General features: G+C 39.3%; 1 protein-coding gene across 1 annotated transcript in view; it reads left to right on the plus strand.

Annotated features, from left to right (window-relative positions):
- The first annotated feature begins 5,706 nt into the window (after window positions 1-5,706).
- CLSTN2 (calsyntenin 2) overlaps window positions 5,707-20,924 on the plus strand; it is a 417,522-nt gene continuing 402,304 nt past the window's right edge. Inside the window, exon 1 of the mRNA XM_049803649.1 lies at window positions 5,707-5,954. Within this exon, the coding sequence (XP_049659606.1) occupies window positions 5,846-5,954 (109 nt within the window). The 5' untranslated portion in view covers window positions 5,707-5,845. The remainder of the gene's footprint in view (window positions 5,955-20,924) is intronic.

The following is a 20,924-nucleotide window of genomic DNA, read 5'->3' on the forward strand; positions in this document are numbered from 1 at the left end:
AGCCAAAATCAGAAACAGTACACTTAATTGTGGTTTACACCTAGTGGTTTTGATAATTTTTTAATAGGCATCAAAAAAAATTCATAGACAGACTTCACAAAATGAAAAAAATATTTATTCACTGTTTTCCTGGTTTAAGTTTGTTGAAATTACATCTTGGCTATAGGTAAAATATTCACTATTCCATGCCTTAATTTTTAACTTTAACTATAGCTTTCCCAATTTAGATCCAATGTCAAGGTTGAAACTCTGTGCTACATTCATTGAAAATTTGCAAAAGATTTTCTAATTTCCTTGTACTCAGCTGACAATCTCATTAATGCTATGAAAAAAACCCATGATCTCTGCTTCCAAATTCTAATTTAGTCACATAAAATTATGTCTTAAATGAAAGATGCAAACCAGATAACACAAAGGAAGGATAACAGTACTCTGTAATTCATTTCACCACTGAAAATGAAAATGCAAACATCTAGAAGGTGTTATCTCATTGGTAAATATTAAAATAAAATGAGAATTTTGTTTTCTTTTAAAAGAAAACAATAAAAATACTAATACAGAGTCAAGCAACCCACTGTGGATTCCATCAGTTGATTACCTGAGTAGTGTTGCTTTCTTTATCTTTTTAGGGATTCAACACACTGTACATAAAGTCATTGTGTCTGTGAACATGGAAGAGTACAATTTCCAACTAAGATTTTATGGGGAAGTTAGGTAGGTGATATCTAATAAGCCAGGAAGAAATTTGGGTAGACAATACCTACTCTTGCAAAAAGTACTGCAGGATTGTTAAAGAGAACATGCTGTCAAGATTTGTTATATATTTCATTCCATAGCACCTCCAGGAGCATGACTATAATAGAATGTTAGCTCAGATCTGAGTCATATCTCCTACTTAATTACCATCTTCATTCCCTGCCAGACACAAGTCTTTTATACAGGTGTCCATCAAAGGGCTATTTTGATGTGATTAAGTGAGATTAACCTTGCATGTAAAATGATTTTATTTAGTCATCTCTTACTATAAAAACTAAGCAAGGTCCATAATATGTTTAAAACAAATATTGGTTTGAAACAACAATTAAAAGCATGTGCCTCTTATGAAGGCCAAAATAAGATCAATGTCTCTTGCAATTTAAGAGCATGACAAAAGCAGTGAGTTTAAATGCAGAGGGTTTCAGTGTTAAGGCTTCGAATATCAGAGCCGAGGAACTAGTTGCACATTTTCCATTATACTGATTAGAAAATGTAGGGTTACATATACTTTCAGAGTTCCAATCTGCATTCTTAAATAGGAATTACAATGTTATACACAAATTATAAGGGACAATGCAATAGACTGTCAGCAGTGTTAATTTCCAACATTATAGCTATTTGGCTTCAGTTGGGTTCTTAATGCTATTTAAACAAATACAGTTCCTTCCCCACCTTCCATGTGATTCTTCCTGCTGCAAAAGAGCCTTTTGTTTAAAAAACTTCCCAATGATTACAGAACACATTTATTTATTATTCAGATGGTTCATTTATTAAGAATAAATAATTTAAGTATATTTTCTTCTGTTTAATTAACACATTAGCTGTTGCAGCATATATGGGAAGTAATGTTTATATTTATACTAATTTCTCAAGCTGTTTGTTCTGTTCTACTTGACGGCCACGCTACTTACTTATTAAAAGCTCCTGACCTGAATAAGTCTCTAGAGAAATGCTTGCAAAATTTAGAGAGGAAATGGAACCTGCGGTAGCAGTAGCAAAGTGCTACATCATTCTGTTCAGGTTCTCTAATGTTCAAGGCAAGTTTAAACCCGTGGAGCAAAAGCAAATAATCAGGAAGGCCCTAGGCCTAGTTCAAGCTTGTTGTAAAGAGCCATAAATTACATCAGTGTCATTGCTGGTGCATTTGGCACACATAAAACCCATTACTTTATATGACTAGCAAAACCAAATTTTACTTCCATTCTATTGAAAAAGTGGATACTTATTTCTCTACTTGATTGTAATACCAGACTTTTATGTATCATATTAAAATGCATGCTCTATAATCCTATCTTCTAAATCTCTTTTCTTTAAAATGGCATATATGCTCTTCTCCCTTTTGTTCTCCCAACAGGAAAACATATTGTCATTTTCTTTGGTAATGCATGAACTTCTTCTAAATATAATTAGATCTAGACTCCTGTGGTGTAATTTTTTTTTCTTTTTTACTATATATAAGGTTTAACATTGTTTGAATCATGGCTTTAGGCACCCAGTCAGATTATGTGCTTCCCATTTTTGGTGTTATGCAAACATAAAGCAATGCCTTAAAATAAAGCAATAAAGAACAGTGAAACTTAGACCTTGATCCTATAATGAATGCTACAATGGGGTTTGCTATAGGATCTGAATTATGTGTATTTATGTACTGAAATCTTTTGTATGGATGACAAAGTGACTTTTATAATGTTAAAAGAGAATCTTCTTTTGCGATTTCCTTTATTTTTTATGCTTAAATTGTGTTTTAATTAATGGATTGTAATACACTTAACAACAGCATAATATCACTTTGTGTCTGAATATTAATGCTAAGCTATCTCTTCTTTATCACTTAGAAAAACTAATGTTCACCATGATATTATTAACTTTTATTCAGAAAATGTGATCATCATGATAGTTAAAACTCCCAGCTAAATATCCTGATAATCATGAGGTAGGATTGACCATGACACAGATCTCTTCTGCAAACCCTGTCAGCATTAAATCCCCCCCTCCAGCAGTATCTTGAATCCACACTAGGGAAATTACAATAAAAATAATCTTTACATCTCTAGACTCAAATGGATCTTTCTGATTGACTGCTTCTGATGCCAGGTCTGTGTCAATAACTCTCAGTGAATGCATGGCTATGACCTTTCCCCCCTTGTTTTAGAATTTCTATTTTACAAGACCAATAAAACATGTCAGAACAAAGTGATGTTTCTAGACATGTGAATGGACGGATCTCAGGTCACAGGTAATCCTTCAGCAATGTCCTGTTTAGGACTAAATAATACATTTCCCTACTGTAATGGTTCTGTCACAGATGTACCTAAGCAAAAATGGAAAGATAACACTCCTTCAATTACACAATGATTAGACAGAAAGAATAAAATGAGTAAAGGATTTTCAACTTGTTTTCTTAAACCCTGGTAAAGGCTGTAGAAGTTAATGGACACTGGTTGCAAACCAGCATAATATGTAGGACTTAATGGCAATTATTTACTTTAAATTTCTGCATAGTGCTAGTTCATCATTATTGTTTGTAAATATTTCTATCCATTTATATCCATCACTTGTATAAGACACCACCAGAAGACGGTAGAACACCCAGGGTGTCATGTCAATAAACAAATACAATCAGGTAAAAAGGAGAACAGTTTTTGATTCAGGTACCAGACCTGAAATTAGTTTTTGATTCTGACACCAATCTAATGTTATGTCTTGGTGAAGTCTCTTCATCTTTTGTACTTCAACTCCCTGCCTGTGGAATGGGGTAATGTTTGTCCCTTTTCATTTATGTCATCTGTCTTATTTATTTAGACTGTAATTTGGCTGAGAAGAGAGATGCATCTTTCTGTACAGCATCTAACTTGCAAACCCACTTTCTAGATACCACCACCAAATCCGTTACATTATGGGTTGTTAATAATAGGTTAATACTTAAAAAGCATTATCTTCCAATTTTAGCTTCCTCAAATTCTTGCTAGTTCACTGTATGAAGATACCCTCCTCTGAATTATATTGCTGTGTTTATATGCATGCTATTTCAATGTTTTAATCTATAGGTCACATTTCTAACCTTTCAGAAAGTGGGATGTTGCAATACGGACTTCTGTTGCTGCTTGACATGTAGCTTTTTTAAAAAAAATTAAGAAACTAAATTCCAATGGATTTTAAAATTCCTTCCATGCCTTTGGAGTCTTTGGCAATCCAACTGCTATAAATCTGGATGATTTGGGCCAGGATCACATGGATTTACGCTGTAATTCCCATCCATGTTGATAGTTAAACCTCTCTGTGGTTTTTATTTGCCTTCAGGTAGTGGATGCTTCGGCACTCAGCACAGCAGTGGACCTTTAAAGAAAATCAGCTGCAGTGTACATGGCTGGTTTCACAAGACAGGTAGTGGTGTGCTCTCAGCTGGGTGTCAGGAAGCATGGTCAAGCTTTGTATTGTATACTGAAAGTGCTTTTGAGCTGTTTGCAGGAAACCCTTACTGTGCATATGTAGCAAACGTTGTTTTGGACATTTAACACTTTGGCGATGCAGGAGTTTCCTTCTGGCCTAACAGAAATGACTTGTAATAGCTGAATTCCTCATCAAAAAATCTTGTTCTGTAGAAACATGAGAAACAACTCCACGGTGGCAAAAATGATTCTTCCTGTGCATAGCTGTCTGTTACGCCAAATTATTTTAGTGCTGATTTTCCCTAATTTTTCTTTATGCCTGTTCCATTCCAGCTCACGATAGAGATTACAGGAAAGCAGATTCCATAACTAGAAGACCAACCAAAAGGAGCATTATAAATTTGTCCCAACCAGTGTAACTTGAATTTTTTTTGTCTGGATGAAGTGGAAGAAGTCTTGCTCTTTGGTATCCGTTATTCAACTAACACTCCTACCATTTCGTTAGAGCAGCCTGAACTTGTTCTCCGTCAGAATGACAAACCTCACAAAGTCAAGTGGTAACAAGCATATGTTAGAATTGTGATGCTGTTGTAGTTGCTTTCCAGAGTTAGGTGGCTTTGATGAGCCATTTATGGGATAGAGCACAAATAAGACAACAGTTGAAGCAGGGAGGGGACATTGCAGGGCATAAGTTACCTTGCAATCATTCCTTGTAGCTCTCACAGCTTGCACGTAGCAAATATCTTACAGCTACTATAGCTTATACCCTTATAGTGAGCGTCCTCACATTTGCCTGTGCTTTCCTTCCGGAACATCTCAGACCTTAGCTGTCCTGAATACGAGTCTCACCTGGGCATAGTTTCTGAGATCCCACCACACAGCTTTCCTTGGCTTCGCAGCCCCCTCCCACCTCCACCCTCACCAGTGCAGTCTCCATCTCTTCGGGTTCAAGTCTTGTCCATTCCTTGTTCATTTCTCCACTTTACCAAAACCTTTGCCGTTCATCCTCTTCCTCCGGCAAAATCATTTCACATTCTCTTCCTTCTCTTCCCAAGCTTTCTTCGTACCGCGGGTTTCCAAGGTCTCCTATTCCTCCTCCAAATTTTCTGAACTGTTGCTTTGCCGTCTCTGGCCTGTTCCTTTCTTCCAGCCACCGCTTCGGCGTCTTCCTGCCCTGCCCTTTGCATCCTCCACCGAAGCCTTGTTTCCTTCCTCTCTCGTTGCCTGCCGTTCTCTGCGTCCTTTCTCCCATCCCGCTGACCTCTGCCGGACCCATCTGCCCCCTTTCTCGGTTGCCGGCTCGCCCGCTCTCACCCGGCCGGGGCTGCTCACAGCCCTGCCCTGCCTACGCCACTCGGAATCCCTCCCTCCTGCCCTACCGCCGGGGGCAGGGCACCTGCGCGAGCAGGTGCGCGAGCGAGGCCACGCCGCCCCGCCCCGCTCTCCTCACAGCCGGGCCTGGCGGCGGCGCTGCCCCCTAGGCGGAGCCCCCCTCCTCGCTCATGAATATTCATGCCTCCCCTCCCCGTGACGTCGCCGCGGTCCCGGGGCGGGAGCTGGAGCCGCCCCGGTGCTGGCAGTGCGGGCGAATGACGGAGCGGCGGTAGCAGCCTCCGCCTGCCTCGCCTCGCCGACAGCCGTCGCCGGAGCTGCCGTGCAGGGAGGCGTGTCGCGCGCGGAGGGCCGGCGCCGCGGCGGGGATGCGGCGGCGCTGCTGCTGGGGGCCGGCGGCGCTGCTGCAGCTGCTGCTGCTGCTGCTGTTGCTGCTGCTGCTGCTGCTGGGGCCGGGCAGCCTGCTCGCCGCCAAAGGCAGGTAGCGCGGCGGCCCCGGGGTGAGCGGGAGCGGCGGGGCGGGGGCGCAGGTGCCGCCGCTAGCTCAGCCAGCCCGCCCGCCCGCGGACGGCGTCCAAGTACTTCGGCGGCTGGGCGGTGTGGGTGACCCGCGGTGCTGGAGCCCGTGGCTTGGGGAGCGCGGCCGGCTCGCCGCTCTGCCGCAGCATCTGAGAGGAGCCGGCCGGGGCGGTCGCCCCGAGGCGTGAGGCGCGGGCGGGCAGCGCGGCCCTCCCCGGGGAGGCGGCGGAGCAGAAAGTTGGGGGGGGGGGACGACGGGACACGAGAGGCTGCGTGGGGCTGGGGGCCGCGGCGCTGGCGGCTGCGCCCGGGCCTCTTCTTCGGCGGGCGGCGGGTCAGCGGGTGCCCGACGAACTGCTTGCCAGTTACTTTTCCGGGCGTGCCCGTCGGCGGCGGGGGGCGCCGGCAGCGGCCGAGCTGAGCGGCAGGTGCCGCTCCCGGTGCGGGCGGTGCTGCGGCGCCGCTCCGGGAGTCCGGCGCGGGTGGAAGCCGCGGCTCGGCGGCTCGCGCGTAGGCTGGGGTCTCCTGCTTCTAAGTGAAGGGTCAGGAAGGGCTGAGAGGAGGGAAAGGGGAGAAGACGACCGTAACTATCGAGTTTTTCGGGGGGCCGCGGCGTCGGGTCGTCCAGAGCATCCCCAGTCCGCCGTCTGCTTCCCCATGTACTCTACTGCTCGTAAGGAAGCGCAGGTTGTCGCAGGCTTATTGAAACTTACTGCTCTGCAGTGCTACCCCTGCGCGGCTCTGGTAACCCGTAGCCTCCTAACGCAAGCGTTGCCCGTTGAAAAAGGCTCTGGTCTCCCAGGTGTCGGGATCTTCTTTCCTTCGGTTGTTTTCTTTTCCCTTGGCATTGTTTTCTTGCAGGTCTGGTCTGACTTTCTAGCCCCAAGTTTTAAAAACTTAGTTTTGAGAACTCTGCCTCAGGTTATTTTATATTATTTAAAAGCAGTTCTATTCTTTTTACTTTCATATGAAGCTTTACCTTTTATTTTACTTTTGCATGTGTGTGTGTGAGAGAGAAGGGGAAACTTCACTGTTTGTTTGGGTATTGTTTGTTTTCTGTAATAAAATCCCAAACCTTAGTGAGTCCTAACTTTGAGAGGAAACTGATTCTTTCCAGCAAACGTTGCCTTAACCTTGTTTAGATTAACCTGTATGAATAGCAGAAAGTAACTATAAGAAATGCATTGCTACTTCTGTTACTAACCCAAGGTATACCTTGAGGTCCTAGTGGGATACAGTGTTTTCTGCACAGATTAACTGTGTGATATAACAAATAACACGGCACGTTTTGATGGGGGGGGGGGGAGGGGGAATTATTTTCCTCCTGGTTACTTTCTTATGTATGTCAAGGTAATTATCTCCTTTATATGGATCTTTTCTTTAGACAAGCACGCGAGTTTTTAGTTCATGGTAGTTGTCTTTTTAAACGCTGTAGGTAGTTCATGAGACAAATAGGAGTTGTGTTCTTGTTGGGTTCTGCTTTGTATTTGACCACTGGAGGGCTGCAAAGAGCATTCTTAGATAACAGTAGCCACAATTTACCAGTATTTAAAAATAGGCATTTTAGGGGTATTTATATTGATATTTAAGTGCTTTAAGTTTTCACTTACTACTTGACATACTTTGTTTCTTAAAGTTAGATACCATCAGAGACTGTAATGCAGGATTAGTAAGTGAATTAACATCTTGGCACTGTATGCAGTTAATATCTGATATACTTACCTCTGTGGACTCTTTCTTTTTTTTTTTTTTTTTCTCTTCCCTACCTGATCAGTAGAGAAAGGAAAAAAATCATTTATTTCAATAAGAATCTGCTGCTGCTTTCTCCTTGCTCTGTATTTTTTCTAAAGGATACAAATTTTAGTTCAAAAGGCATTTTGTGGGTATCGCACATATACAGTTGAGAAGCTTGGTACTCTAACCATAAACTTCATTTTTAGCTTGAAGGTGGGTGCTTTCAGGTTGGAGGTGCAGGTAGGATGTAGCGTGTACAAAGCTCCTCTGGTGCTTAAAGCATCCTGTTGTAGAGAGTAGCAGAGACAATCTAAGATAGTGATTTCAAATCTCATCCTATCTCATCTACTTTGCTGTGCTCTGCTGTTCCTCATTTTAAAATCAAAACCACTACCTTTCCCCACATGTTTTTGAGGATGTCGAAAAGGATTGCAGAAAACAGTCCTGGTTCTCACCATTCACTCAGTAGAAAATAACAATTTCTTTCACAAAATATTTCTAGTCTGCAAAAAGTGTTTACTCTCCACAGAAAGGAAAAAAACCTTAACTCTCTAAAGTTTTCCATGGAAAAACAAATATAAGAGGTAGTGCCAGAATATTTAGTAGGTGGTCGGTTGCAGAACTTAATCTGTATTAAATACTCATATGCAATTTGTGGCTTTGTTAGCTTTCTAGCAGCTTGTTGACCCTGGGATCTTTAGCATAGGTTCTAATAAAATCACTGTTTTGGACAGAAAAATGGTTTCTTTAAAATATTTTCAGACAGCTTTGTTCAATAAGACAGAGAGGCACACTTTCTGGATTATTGGAATTGCATTAATGTTATCTGAAAATTGTGTGGACAGTCTCTCATGGTCTTCAGTTATGTAAAATAGAATATGCTGAAGAGTAAGGTTTTTTATTATTTTTTTTCCCCCAGTACATTCAAAATTCATAGGTGCATGTGGTCACAGGCAGGGAGGAATACTACCTGCAGCATTTCACTTTCTCTTTCTCTCTCTCCACAAATCTATGCATAAGGCTGATCTCTTAAATTATTTGTTATCTTATTCTAGTATATACTATTAAACTACTTGGTGAGGTCCTAAAAAGGTTGCCATATCCAAATTCCTTGTGAGACCCAATTAATCAACCTTTCAAGTTTGACTGTATTTGAGCTTCCTCATTAACATAAACATCATTTTAATCTTGATTTTTAAGTACAGCTGAAATGATCTGAATAACGTAAGAATATTTGATTCCAATTAAATTAATTACATGGGCAAAACTTGAAGTCTTAGTCATTCAGGACATTTCCAAATCAATGGAACATTCAGTCCCACTTGGCAAGTCTTATGTGAATACATCTGATATGACTATCGGCAGTAGAAAATCAACTAACCCAGGGAGACAGCCAGCGTATTCTGCGTAAAAGCTTAAAGCCTGGGGGGAGAAATTGAAGGAAAATCTTTGAGAACATGCTAGACAGATACCGGTGTCTGAATTTTTCCGCATAACCCTATGGTTTATTGTAAATTTTTTTTCATAGTAGATAATAATGAAGTACTTTTCCACATCAGCTCAAAGGAGAGAGATAAAAAAAATAAGAACCTTCTTTTAATCCTCATCCAAAATACATGAGAAGTAATGTTTGGCACACTGCTTAGGTCAGAAGGTGGGGGATGAAGCAGTATGGCGTTCTGTTGATGGTGCTTTCTGTAGCTCACCAAGAAACCCTGGAAAAGACATGTAAATTCTTTCATATTTCCGTTTTCTCATCGATTAATGGAGATAGGAATATTCCTTTTCAGGAATGCTTTTTTTTTTCCCCCCAAGTGTTTTGATGGAAAAGCAATTCATGAAGACTGACTCTTCTGTCTCATAGGATAAAAGATTTGTCTGATTATGATGTCTGGGTGTCAAGATAATGAAATGATTCAGAGGTCTCAAAAGACAAGAATCAGAATATTTGATAACTGCTTTAGTATTCAGGTATTTCAGCACAGAAGACTGACAACTATATTTAAGTTGTCATTACAAAGCTAAAGAATGTTTGCCAGCCATAATCATATTGTTACCAATTTTAATTGCATAATTTGGAAGGCTACCAATACTGGGAATCTAAGAGCTTCAGAGCTTTTGAAGTGTATTTCGATTGTAAGCAAAGTGTGTGCCACTTAAATAACACTCTGGAAGGTATGTCTTTTGTCACCAAACATTAAGTGGTGTGAGAGCAGTGTGGAGTCATAGTTTCATTGCTTTTTTTTTTTTCCTTGAAGTTCTAAGGCAGTATCTATATCTGGATAGGCCTTCTCATGGCCAAATTGTACACTTGAAAGTGGCCTCAGTTTTCTTTTTTCTGCCTTTTTAAAGATTTGGAGAAGTGTGTGAAAGCTGATTAGCTCTCAGTGGGACTGAGAGCTTGTTTTGATTTTGTCACCTTGTTTTGATTATTTACTGTTTAACTGGAAACGTTTATTGATGATCCAGTACTCCTGTGCATCCGTTAGGCATTAAAAAAGCAGAGTGCAAATTACTACTTCTATGTAGTTATAGTTTGGTGTGTGTTATGAAACAGATGTTATTCCTAGGGCTCTTGAAAATGAAGATTCATGACAATGTTGTTTAATATCTGATAAAAATGTTAGAGGGTAAATTTTCTTATATACTTTTTGTGTATCAGATTTTCTATGTCAGATTGACAGGACATTTTGGGAACATAATTTCAAAGGTCTAATTTCAGCTTCACATACATTTCTTTTCCTCCCTTTGTACATATGCTTGGCTTCTTGGTCCTCATTTTGACTTAGTTGCCTCAAAGTGATTTGTTTCTGTTTCTTTTGTTTCCAAGAAGGTTGTGTTAGAAGGCAGCAAATAGCTTGCCTGGCTCCTATAGAGTGTCTGAGTGGTGTAGCTAGCACTTCATTTAGTAGAGAGAGCTTTCCTACTGTGAAATAAGTAATGGGAAAATGAAAGATAAAATGCATTGTTTCTATAGCAAGCTAATTGCTAATGTCAAGTGTAGTTCCTTGTTGTCCATAGCCTATTTTTGTAAATATGGCAAATAATCAAGTCCTGACATTCAAAACATGTTTAATGTTACTTAATGTTTTGTAAGTGTAATTTTAAAAGACAAATTTTAAACCCCAATAACAGTGAGATTTGGCCTGGCTCAAATTTACAGGTTTTTTGTCTGTGGAGAGGACCACAAACTAAGTGTAGCTCTTCTCAGAGACTTTTTTTCCCTCTGATACCCTTAAAAAAGAGCAGTCTGAAAATAACAGGGAGGGGATACATATAAAGGGATCTTTGACTTACTTTCGGCTTTCCTAGCGATTGTGCTCAAATGGCAGTTTCTCAGTCTTTCAAATGTTTTATCCCTTTTTATTAAACAAAAATTAACAGAAAAATAAAATCTTCAAACCAGTTACAATCAATTTTAATGGGATACTTTATGGGATGGTAAAAGAGGGGGAAGATACATTCCTTATTTGAGATTCAGCTGGAGAAAAATCTTTGGTTTTGGATGTTGCCCTTCAAGTAGAAACTAGATCAGTTGGAATTGGTTCTGATAGAGAACAGCAAGATTGATAAGTCTAGAAAAAGTGACCTGATGTGCTGAAGGGGTTGTAGTTAGCAGAATGAAAAAGAATTGAGCAATATGCAAAGTTTTCACGTATATAAAAAGCTCCTGCAAAGCAGAGGAGAAAATCGTGTTCTCAATGTTCTCTGTGGGTAGGACAAACAGTAAGGAGCAACAGGAAGGATTCAGGGTAGACTTTAGGAAAAGCTTCTCTTTTATGATATTTTAATGCCTTTAACTGGAGAGCTGTAAGGACTATTTGGAACAAATATTAGTACATATAGTGGACCAGACCTTTTAGTAGGGAGAAGAATGGATGCAATGACCTTCTAAGGCCATCTGAAAACCTGAGTTTCAAACTACTCAGAAAACATTGCAATGATTTTGGTAGCAGAGAAAGAAAACAGTTGGAGGCAGTAGGGACACTTAATAAAATGCTTTATCCCATTAGATGCTTCTTCAGGCATTGTACCATTTCTTGGCATCTCTACAGATGCTGACTGCAGACTAGCAGTCCTCCTTCAGTGGCAGCTGCTGCAGCCATCCCTCTTGGGGATATTTCCATGCTCATTTATGTGTTCTTCAAGATAAAGCCCATCTATCCTCAGAAGCTATAGTGTTTGACAACTGTGTGAAGTAGTATGTCCTGCTATTCTCTAGTGTAGTCCACTGAATCACAATCTAGCAATAGGTGCTTGAATCAATCATATAGGCTGTTCACATCTTTCATACCAAACAAACAGGCAGCTTCATTTAGCTTTGTTTGGCTTGTGTGGCAAGATTTTGGTAGTGGGGGAGCTACAGGGGTAGCTTCTGTGAGAAGCTGCTAGAAACTTCCCCTATGTCTGATGGAGCTGATTCCAGCAGGCTCCAAGATGGACCTGCTGCTGGCCAAGGCCAAGTCCACCAGTGATGGTGGTAGTGCCTCTGGGATAATGTATTTAAGAAGCAGAACAGTAGCCGGAGAGAGGAGTGAGAACATGTGAGAGAAACATATTGTGGTGTGCAGACCCCAAGGTCAGTGAAGAAGGCGGGGGAAGAGGTGCTCCAGGTGCTGGAGCAGAGATTCCCCTGCAGCCCTTGGTGAAGACCATGGTGAGGCAGGCTGTACCCCTGTAGCCCATGGAGGTCCGTGGTGGAGCAGATATCCACCTGCAGCTCATGGAGGACCCCACGCTGGAGCAGGTGGATGCCCAAAGGAGGCTGTGACCCCATGGGAAGCCTGTGCTGGAGCAGGCTCCTGGACCCATGGAGAGAGGAACCTGTGCTGGATCAGGTTTGCTGGCAGGACATGTGACCCCACGGGGCACCCATGCTGGAGCAGTTCATGAAGAACTGTAGCCCATGGGAAGGACTCAAGTTGGAGAAGTTTGTGGAGGACTGTCTCCTGTGTGAGGGACCCCATGCTGGAGGAGGGGAAGAGTGTGATGAGTCCTCCCCCTGAGGAGGAAGGAGTGTCAGAAACAACATGTGATGAACTGACCACAAGCCCCATTCCCTGTCCCTCTGTGCCACTTGAGGTGGGGAGGAGGCAGAGAAAATTGGGACTGAAGCTGAGCCTGGAAAGAAGGGACAGGTAAGGTGAAAGTTGTTTTGAGATTTGTGTTTTGTTTTTTTTTTTCCTCATTACCCTATTCTGATTTGATTAGCAATAAATTGAATTAATTTCCCCAAGTCAAGTTTGTTTTGCCCATGACGGTAATTGGTGAGTGATCCCTCCCTGTCCTTATCTTGACCCATGAGACTTTTGATATATTTTCTCTCCTCCTGTCCAGGTGAGGAGGGGGAGTGATAGAGTGGCTTGGTGAGCACGTGGTGTCTGGCCAGGGTCAACCCACCTCATCAGCTTATCCCCAAACCCTTCTCTATGGGAAAAGGTGCAGTGTTGTAGATGCAAACCTTCAGATGGATTCAGCAAATGATTGTACAGCTTCATGAAAGGAAAAAAAATAATCCAGTGTGTATAAAATACAGAGGTACAACCTCTTGTTGAAGTGATCTTGTGCAACCTACTGCTGGAGTCTGGGAGACTATCCGGCAGCGGTGTTCTATGTGTGTTTTTCTTTTCTGTAGGCACTTCCAGTTGGCCATTGTCAAAGACGGGGATACTAGTTTCAACTGCCCCTTGTGTTTTCCTACAGGGTGACTCTTCTTGTGGTCTTTGCCAGACAGCCCAGTAAATGTGGCCGGTCGTGACTTAAATTGGCTTACTTGCTGAACACAAATTGTGGTGTTTTGTTATGGGTTTTATGCTGAATTTTAAAGAACATCCTAGCTTATTTGAGACTTGGCACACTTTTTTCATTTCCACAAATGCAGGTTTTTAAGTAGCATACTGGCAAGCCCATATTAAATGCTATATTGGTACCTTTGGTAATTGCAGATGAGGTAAAGAGGTGGGTAACTAGGAATCTGGAATCTGAGTCTGTTAAACTTTAGAATCAGAGAACAGGTGAACCTTTTTGACAAATTTGAAAAGTGTGGGTCAAAGTAACAGGTGTAAAAAGAGAAGACAGTTTGAAAAGAACCAGAGTTGCGAAAAGGAAGCATAATGTCAAACTTGAGAAAGGCATTTGTTATATCAAAAAGAAAAATTATCTGACTAAAGTTTGTGGTTTGATCCTGTTAGATTTTTATCTATGAGCGTAGTATGTTGTTATTTAAAAATAGAAAAGTTGTCATGATTCGGAAAGGGTGTTTGTGAAAATAAGTTAGAAGAAATTTTGCAAGACACAGTTGTGGTGTGATTTCAAGAGCTGTTAAATCTGTCACTGTATGTAGAGGCAGGGTTACTTGTCTGTCACTTTACGATGTAATATATAAAGCACTTTCTGCAGCATCATACACTTTCCTGTACTCCAAGTTACTTCTTGCAGAACAGCATAACAGGATGTCTGGTGTATGATTTATGTAGTGTTCAGAAAATGTGTATATAAAAGCATACAGATATGTATGCTCTATATTTATTTTAAACAGATTTAATTTTGTATACTTACATATGTGCCTACATACTTAAATGTGGGATAAGAAATTATACAAATCTAAAGGAAAACTTCACAATTCACTTTGAGTTCCACATCTCTTGAGGTTGCAGTGTAAGATTGGAGTGTGCCAAAATTCTTGAATAGGATGTGTGGACTTGCTGAGTATACTCTGATGCAATTATTTCTTCACAGTAAACCCTGCTGTTGAAAGAAAGAAACTGAGCCTTCATTTCCATGTTGTTTACATCTCTGTGAACTCTGTTCATGTAATCTACCTTCTTCTGAATGACAGCGAAACTGTAGAGCGAGAACTTCTGTTTTGTTTTTAGTTTTCTGTTAATCAGGGTAGTTGAGCATGCTAACAACTATATCCAGTTGGAGCAAATGGTGCACATTTGCTGTGGGGCTTTGAGCAGACATCTACAGGATGTCTGTAATGCTTCAGTGTTTTGTTTTCTTTTATGACTGCAAATTTACTATATGGACTAGATTAATGAGGGGAATTTAAATATTTAAAATATTTAAGTGTAGATTTCTAAAGTGTACTTTAGGAGAGTTCATTCTAAATGACTTCCTATTTTTTTGCTCTATGTATTCCAATAAAAATGAGTATGATGACTGCTTATAGCTGTTGAGTAAGGGAGTGACTTATTAAGAGTAAGTTGTTAAAACATTATGCATTATAATATGGTATCAAACCTATAAAATCAGCATAAATGCCCTAGTCAGAAAAATATGGATATGTATCTCTAATTACATCAGTCAATTTGCCATTTGTCATTCTCAATAACTGACATTTTAAAAAAATAATTCAATGTTTAAAACACATTGAATCTAAATGGGTTTTGCACCTCCCCAAACCCTGAAATCCTACTCAGTGTGGAAGACGGGTGAATCTTAAAATCTGTCTTTTAAGAAAGTGCTGGGTTTTGTGTAACAGTCTTTTACGTTCCATTGCTTGGTAGTGAAATATCCCTGCTTCTGGCTTTTTGGTATAATTGGGGTCTGCATGAGATGTTCAAGTTTGGTAGCAATGAAAAAGACTGTAAAAATGGTTCGGTTTTTCGGGGCCCTTATGGGACTGAGTATCCTCAAGATCATTCAGCTGGAGTACAACTTGACCAATATAAAATTTAGGACTATTGGGCTATGAAAGAGGATTTTACCTATTATCTAAAAGCATTTTTTGGAATTGGATATAAGAAGTGTATGTGCTGAATTACAATTAATTTTAATGTAACTTCTCTCTGTATTGATTGTAAAGATGGTTCTGCATGGAATTGCAGTTTCCTAGCAGTTCATGCTGTTATTTAGATGTTTGTTCTTTGTACGTGAAATCTTGACCCTCGTTAAATCAATGGGAGATTTGCAATATGTCTTGGAGGAATCAGGGTTTTATCCTTTGTGTGTTTTAGTATAAATGTAAACAGTTCTTTTAAAGCTTTTAATGTTCTTCTACTAATAGTTGCCTTTATCCAAACAGGATGAATGTTTGATTTAATCTTTTTCACCTTATGGCTTCCTATGGTATAACAGCTTTCATTGAGTCAATAGAACAATTCTAGGGGTTTTTGTTCCTTTCAAAATGCTTTTCATTCAGCTTAAAACTATTGAGTGAAGTGTTGACCGAGATGGCTATCCTACAGATTTAAGTGTGGTAATTCTTCACGATGTTGAGTTTCAGAATACCTCTAATGAAGCAGTCTGTTTTCCTCATTTCCTTGTTGACTGTCTCCTATCTCATCTTCGTGATTCCTGTCTGTTACTAGTAAAATACTATGAGTATAGTAAAGATAAGCAATGCTGCGATTCCTCAATATTTCAATGGTACTCATTTTGTCAAACTGGTTTTTGTTGCTGTTTTAAATCACACTGATCACTTGAAGCTGTGTATCCCAAATATGGATTGTAATTGTCTGCTTTTCTAATAACAATTAAGAATAACATTTTATTTCCCTTACTGCTACTTTTCTATACAGATCTTAGGACAATTAAAATGAAGTTGCACACCTTTATTTCATTTGAAGAAAATTACTATCAAATGTAAATATTAAGATTGTGGTGTTTCCTGATGAGCATTCATCCATCATTCATTTGCTAGCAAATTAGAGTAAGTAGAATAGGTGAGAAAAATTGGACTCTACATACATATTTTGAGACTGATTTCTTCTTGCTTTGTGACTTGAGTAGATTCTCCTCTCACTGAAATATGCACATACTTATAAATACTACATGTGGGTGTATGTGTTTATATATGTGCTGCATGTGTCTGCCCATTATCGGCTTACAAGGATTTAATGACTTGAGATAATTTTATAGACTTTTAAGATATTTGTTTTTTTCCCTTAAAACCCCAGCTTCTGAAATCAAGAGACTAAGGAAATATAATCTTTTATTCCTTAAAAGTTAATAAACCCTACTTGTAATCTGAGGGAGAAGTAGAAAGATAATGCAGGTATATCACAAGAGCTTACAAACACAAATGAAGTAATAAGCATTTCTCTCATAACTGTGGGTTGTTTTTTTTCTTACAACTGATTTTTTGAAATGCAATAAAAATCTGACTAACTGGAAAACATCCCTCCACCTTGTCTATACTGGGTGGCAAAAGTGCAGTAATTGGGTTGAATTTCTTGGTTATAAGCAGAGCTTGCAAAATATGAGTTGGTGAAACAAAGTTAAAATAGTCTGTGAGCTCTCTCTCAGGGTTTTCTGTGTGATAGATGTTAGTTTCTAAAATCTGTTTTGGAGTTAGTTTCACAAAGGCTGCTAGCAGAACCAATATATGACAATGCATTGGCAATAATATTTGACATATTTCTGAAGAAACTGCATGGCAGTCATGTTTGAAGGGCTTTTTTCCCTTTTCCTTTTGAGAGCTACTTTAAAGATTCCTGAACTACAGTTGAACAGATGGTATTTGCCATTGTTGTCAGTCTTAGGAAGAAAAAATGAACTTTTAAGATCTAGGTTAACAGAATTTTAAATTCATGTTGAGAAATAAAGCCTAGAAAGATTTAAATTGGTGTGATTTATGCCTAAGCTGCTTTAAAAAGTCTGCATTATGATAGTGGTATATAAATCTAGCTAAGGTAGAGTCACAAACTGTTGATTTGGTGTCATAAATGGAAATGCACTAGATACTGTAGTTGGCTTCCATCTTTTTCTTACTTGAAAACAGTGTAAAAAGTGTAGATGTATAAAATGGAAAGATCAAAGTGCAATTATTTCAGTGTTTTGCTGAAGTAAAAGGCACAAGATGAGAGACATAGTTCTTGAGATGAAATAATTTGAAGAGTAGTATTTCAAAGCTTATTTTGGGAAACTAATTTTTTTGTTTTCCCTCTGCACTCCTCCTTTAACTGTAGTCTTTGGTGTTGTGGGGTCTCTGGACCACTTCAAATGACTGCAAAAAATAATCAGGAAAAACAAGTCTATTTTCAGTAGGCTTGTATTACCATTCAGCTGTCCATCTCTAAATTTGTAGAGATACGCAAATGAAAAAGTATTTGAGCTACTTCTGATGATTAGTAAAAATATCTGAGAGAATATTTTTGGTGGAAAGAACATGACCTCAGAAAGCATCAATCTGTTAGTTGGGTATGTGACTGTTTCTAATAATAAAAGATATTTTGTCCAATATGAATCCCTTCTTTTATAACTTAAACTTAGTCTGTGTAGGTTCAAATATAAAATAAAAATTCTTACAGGATTCAAAATGTCAGTCTTAGTAAATAAGTAATAGTCACTTCAAACTAATTTGTAAGTTGCAAACTTAAACTGTTCTCTGCATGCTTCCAAATGTTTATAAATTTTTTTAAAGTTTCAATACTTGAAGCTTCTTAAATCAATATGGTAAGAATTTCAATGTTTTTACTAACAAACTGGAAAAGTATACCTTTGAAGAGAGTGGATATAATTGCAGGTGGCATAAATCAGCAATGCCATTTAAAACCAGCTCAAGCTGTGGTCCTTTGTTAAAGATATGATTGAATATGGAGATTGTTTGTTGTTGTTTGTGGTTTTTTTTGTTGTTTTTTTTTTTTTAAACTTGTCAGAAGCTTCCAAAAAAGTGCTCTGTGTAATTTTTCTTAGTTCTGGACTGATTACTTGCCAGAACCACTCATCAGACAGATCTGGAATTTTTGGGAAGTATACTTGTTGGGGAAAAGTGTTGAAAGTCTAATTATGTCTGTCTTTTCTTATGAAGCTTGCTTCAAAAGCTATAAACCCTCACTTCATTCTGTGCAGTTGAAGCTAAAACAGCAACGGTATGTTTTCTTGGGCAATAGAAACAATGTCGGTATCTACTGCCGGTTGCGCTTTTCAGGTTGCAGATCCTGTCCTTAGCACAAGATTGCAACACTTAGCTGGTTACCTTTGATTAGGAGGTAACATGGGAGGTGCATTAGGACGTAGCTAGCAACCAAATGTTATGGGGTCAGTTTCTATGATGTTACAAATGCCTTTTTATGTTTTCTTTTTTTCAAAGAACACAGCCCCTCAAACAGAAGTACGCTCCAGTAGCAGTGGTGCATTGCGCACCTTTCCTTTCTGCAGGGGAGCATCTCTTGTCATGTTGAATGCACACTGCCTAAATGGGCAAGCAGAAAAACATGGTGTTTGCATGCCTGCAGTCTGTATTAGTGTCTGCAGAGCACTTTACTGGTTCTTGGGGGTGTTAAAACATATGTACAATATGTACACAAGTATTTAGTGAGGAGGAACTGGTGTGATGAAGATAAGCAAGGGATAATATCAAGGACAAAACGTTAAGTTATGCAGTACTCTGAGAAGTGAACTGACTATGCAACTGAAATGTGCCTTTATTTGGGAAGTACTTTCTTTTGAGATGATCCTGAAAAAGGTAGTTGCATCATAACTTCAGGGGAATATTTCCTTTTTTCAGGGCTAAAATTGCATTCTACAAAATGAAAACTTGTCTCCCTTGTTTTCTAGTCTCAAAGAGTATATATTCCTTAAGTTATAGTGGAATTTATGAGGGAATAAATCTTAAAATGCAGTAATGATTTCTTAAACCCTCCAGCTGAACATGAAGTAAGAGGTAAACCCTTGCATAGTTCAGCTTAGCCTTCTTTGGAAGTATTTGAAACCAAACAATAGAAATGCTTTCACTACAGAATGAGGCTGTGTATGAGGAAGTCTTTCACAATTCCAAATACATCTTATTTTGTACAACAGAGAATGTTTAGTTACAGCAAGATCAACAGAGGAGGAAAAAAAGCTTGGTATTTGGATAAGCACATGTTGGCAATTCAAGTTCTGAGGTTCCTAAGGCTTCAGCGCTACAAACCCTAACAGAAAGGAGTTGGGAGCCAGGAGCCTGGCATTCATGAGCTGTCTCCAAAGATGTGATTTCAGATTGTTGGGAAGACATTGAAATTCTGTGAACTTTTGGGTTTCTTGCCTTGACTGTGTTTCAAGAAGTCGTTGAGGCCACAAATCCTAAAAGGAAATTAACACAAGGGAATAAAGTGTGTTACGGAAACTTAATTATAGACCAGCTTCTCTTTCATTGGAAGCTAATAAAACCCAATATATTTTTTTGCAAGACTTACCAATATTGGCAGATTAGTGGATTTAGTGAAATCTTGAGAATAGCCGAGGGGTAAACTGGGACATAGAAGGAAAATTAATATTAGTCTAAGTTTACCTCTTCCTATTCTAAAATATCTTCTATGAAGTGCTGACTGTAGCATTATTATAAAGGGGTTTTGAGATTAAGTTTATTCTCGCAAAATGTTTCTTGGGTATCTTTCTCCAGATCTTGTCTGACCCAGTTCTTTTAGGCTGACTCCACATTAGAGATTTGTAGTATTCCACATAAGCAATTACTCTGATATGAATTATTATCATTCCAGAATACACTTTTGACCTTTTAACTTTGCTGCTGCAATGAATATGATGACTATGTTGAACAAAGGAGGAAACTGAAGGCCAAATATTATACAGGGGAGTTGAATCACCTGGGATGTGGAGAACACTGGCTATAATCTGTGTAAAGGTTGCTGTTTGCAATCTTTTCATGTGTATAACTTGCAGCTATCATTCTTGGCTATTTTTGCATGCATAGTAGGAGAAATTTGGTGACAGAAGGGAGGCAAGCAAGGAAATGCATAGTAGGAACTTTTAGAAGAACAGCACCAGTAGGCTGCTACTTGTGAACTATTTGTTCCCGGGTAGCACTAAGAGCTGTGCTAGTCCCTCCTCACATAGGGAGAAAGGGGATAGGAGTATGTGGGGCATCATATTCTACTCTTGCTTCCTTCTCTGCATCCTAAGAGTTGTCATAGTACCTTATAGGTCTCCAAAGGCTATGTAACTTTGAAGTGAAGGACTTGCAGTTACAGAAAAACAAAGTTCTTCCTGGTTGGCTTGTAATGCTTTGGCTGGTTCATGTTTGTTATTACAAATTAAATCTCAAATCACAGATCTAAATGTAAAATTTAGTAAGAACCTTCTAAACTGGGCAATGTTTTCCTGGTGCATATTATTGTTTATAGCAAGTCTATCAAAATTCAGCACCTTGTGATCTGTATGAGATCAAGGAAGTAGGAAGAAAATGAAATAGAACCTGTATACTTTCACTTTCTTGAACATGTTGAAGTCAATGTTTTGTAAGTGTCA

This window comes from Accipiter gentilis, chromosome 6 (assembly GCF_929443795.1).
Source record: "Accipiter gentilis chromosome 6, bAccGen1.1, whole genome shotgun sequence".
NCBI lineage: Eukaryota > Metazoa > Chordata > Aves > Accipitriformes > Accipitridae > Astur > Astur gentilis.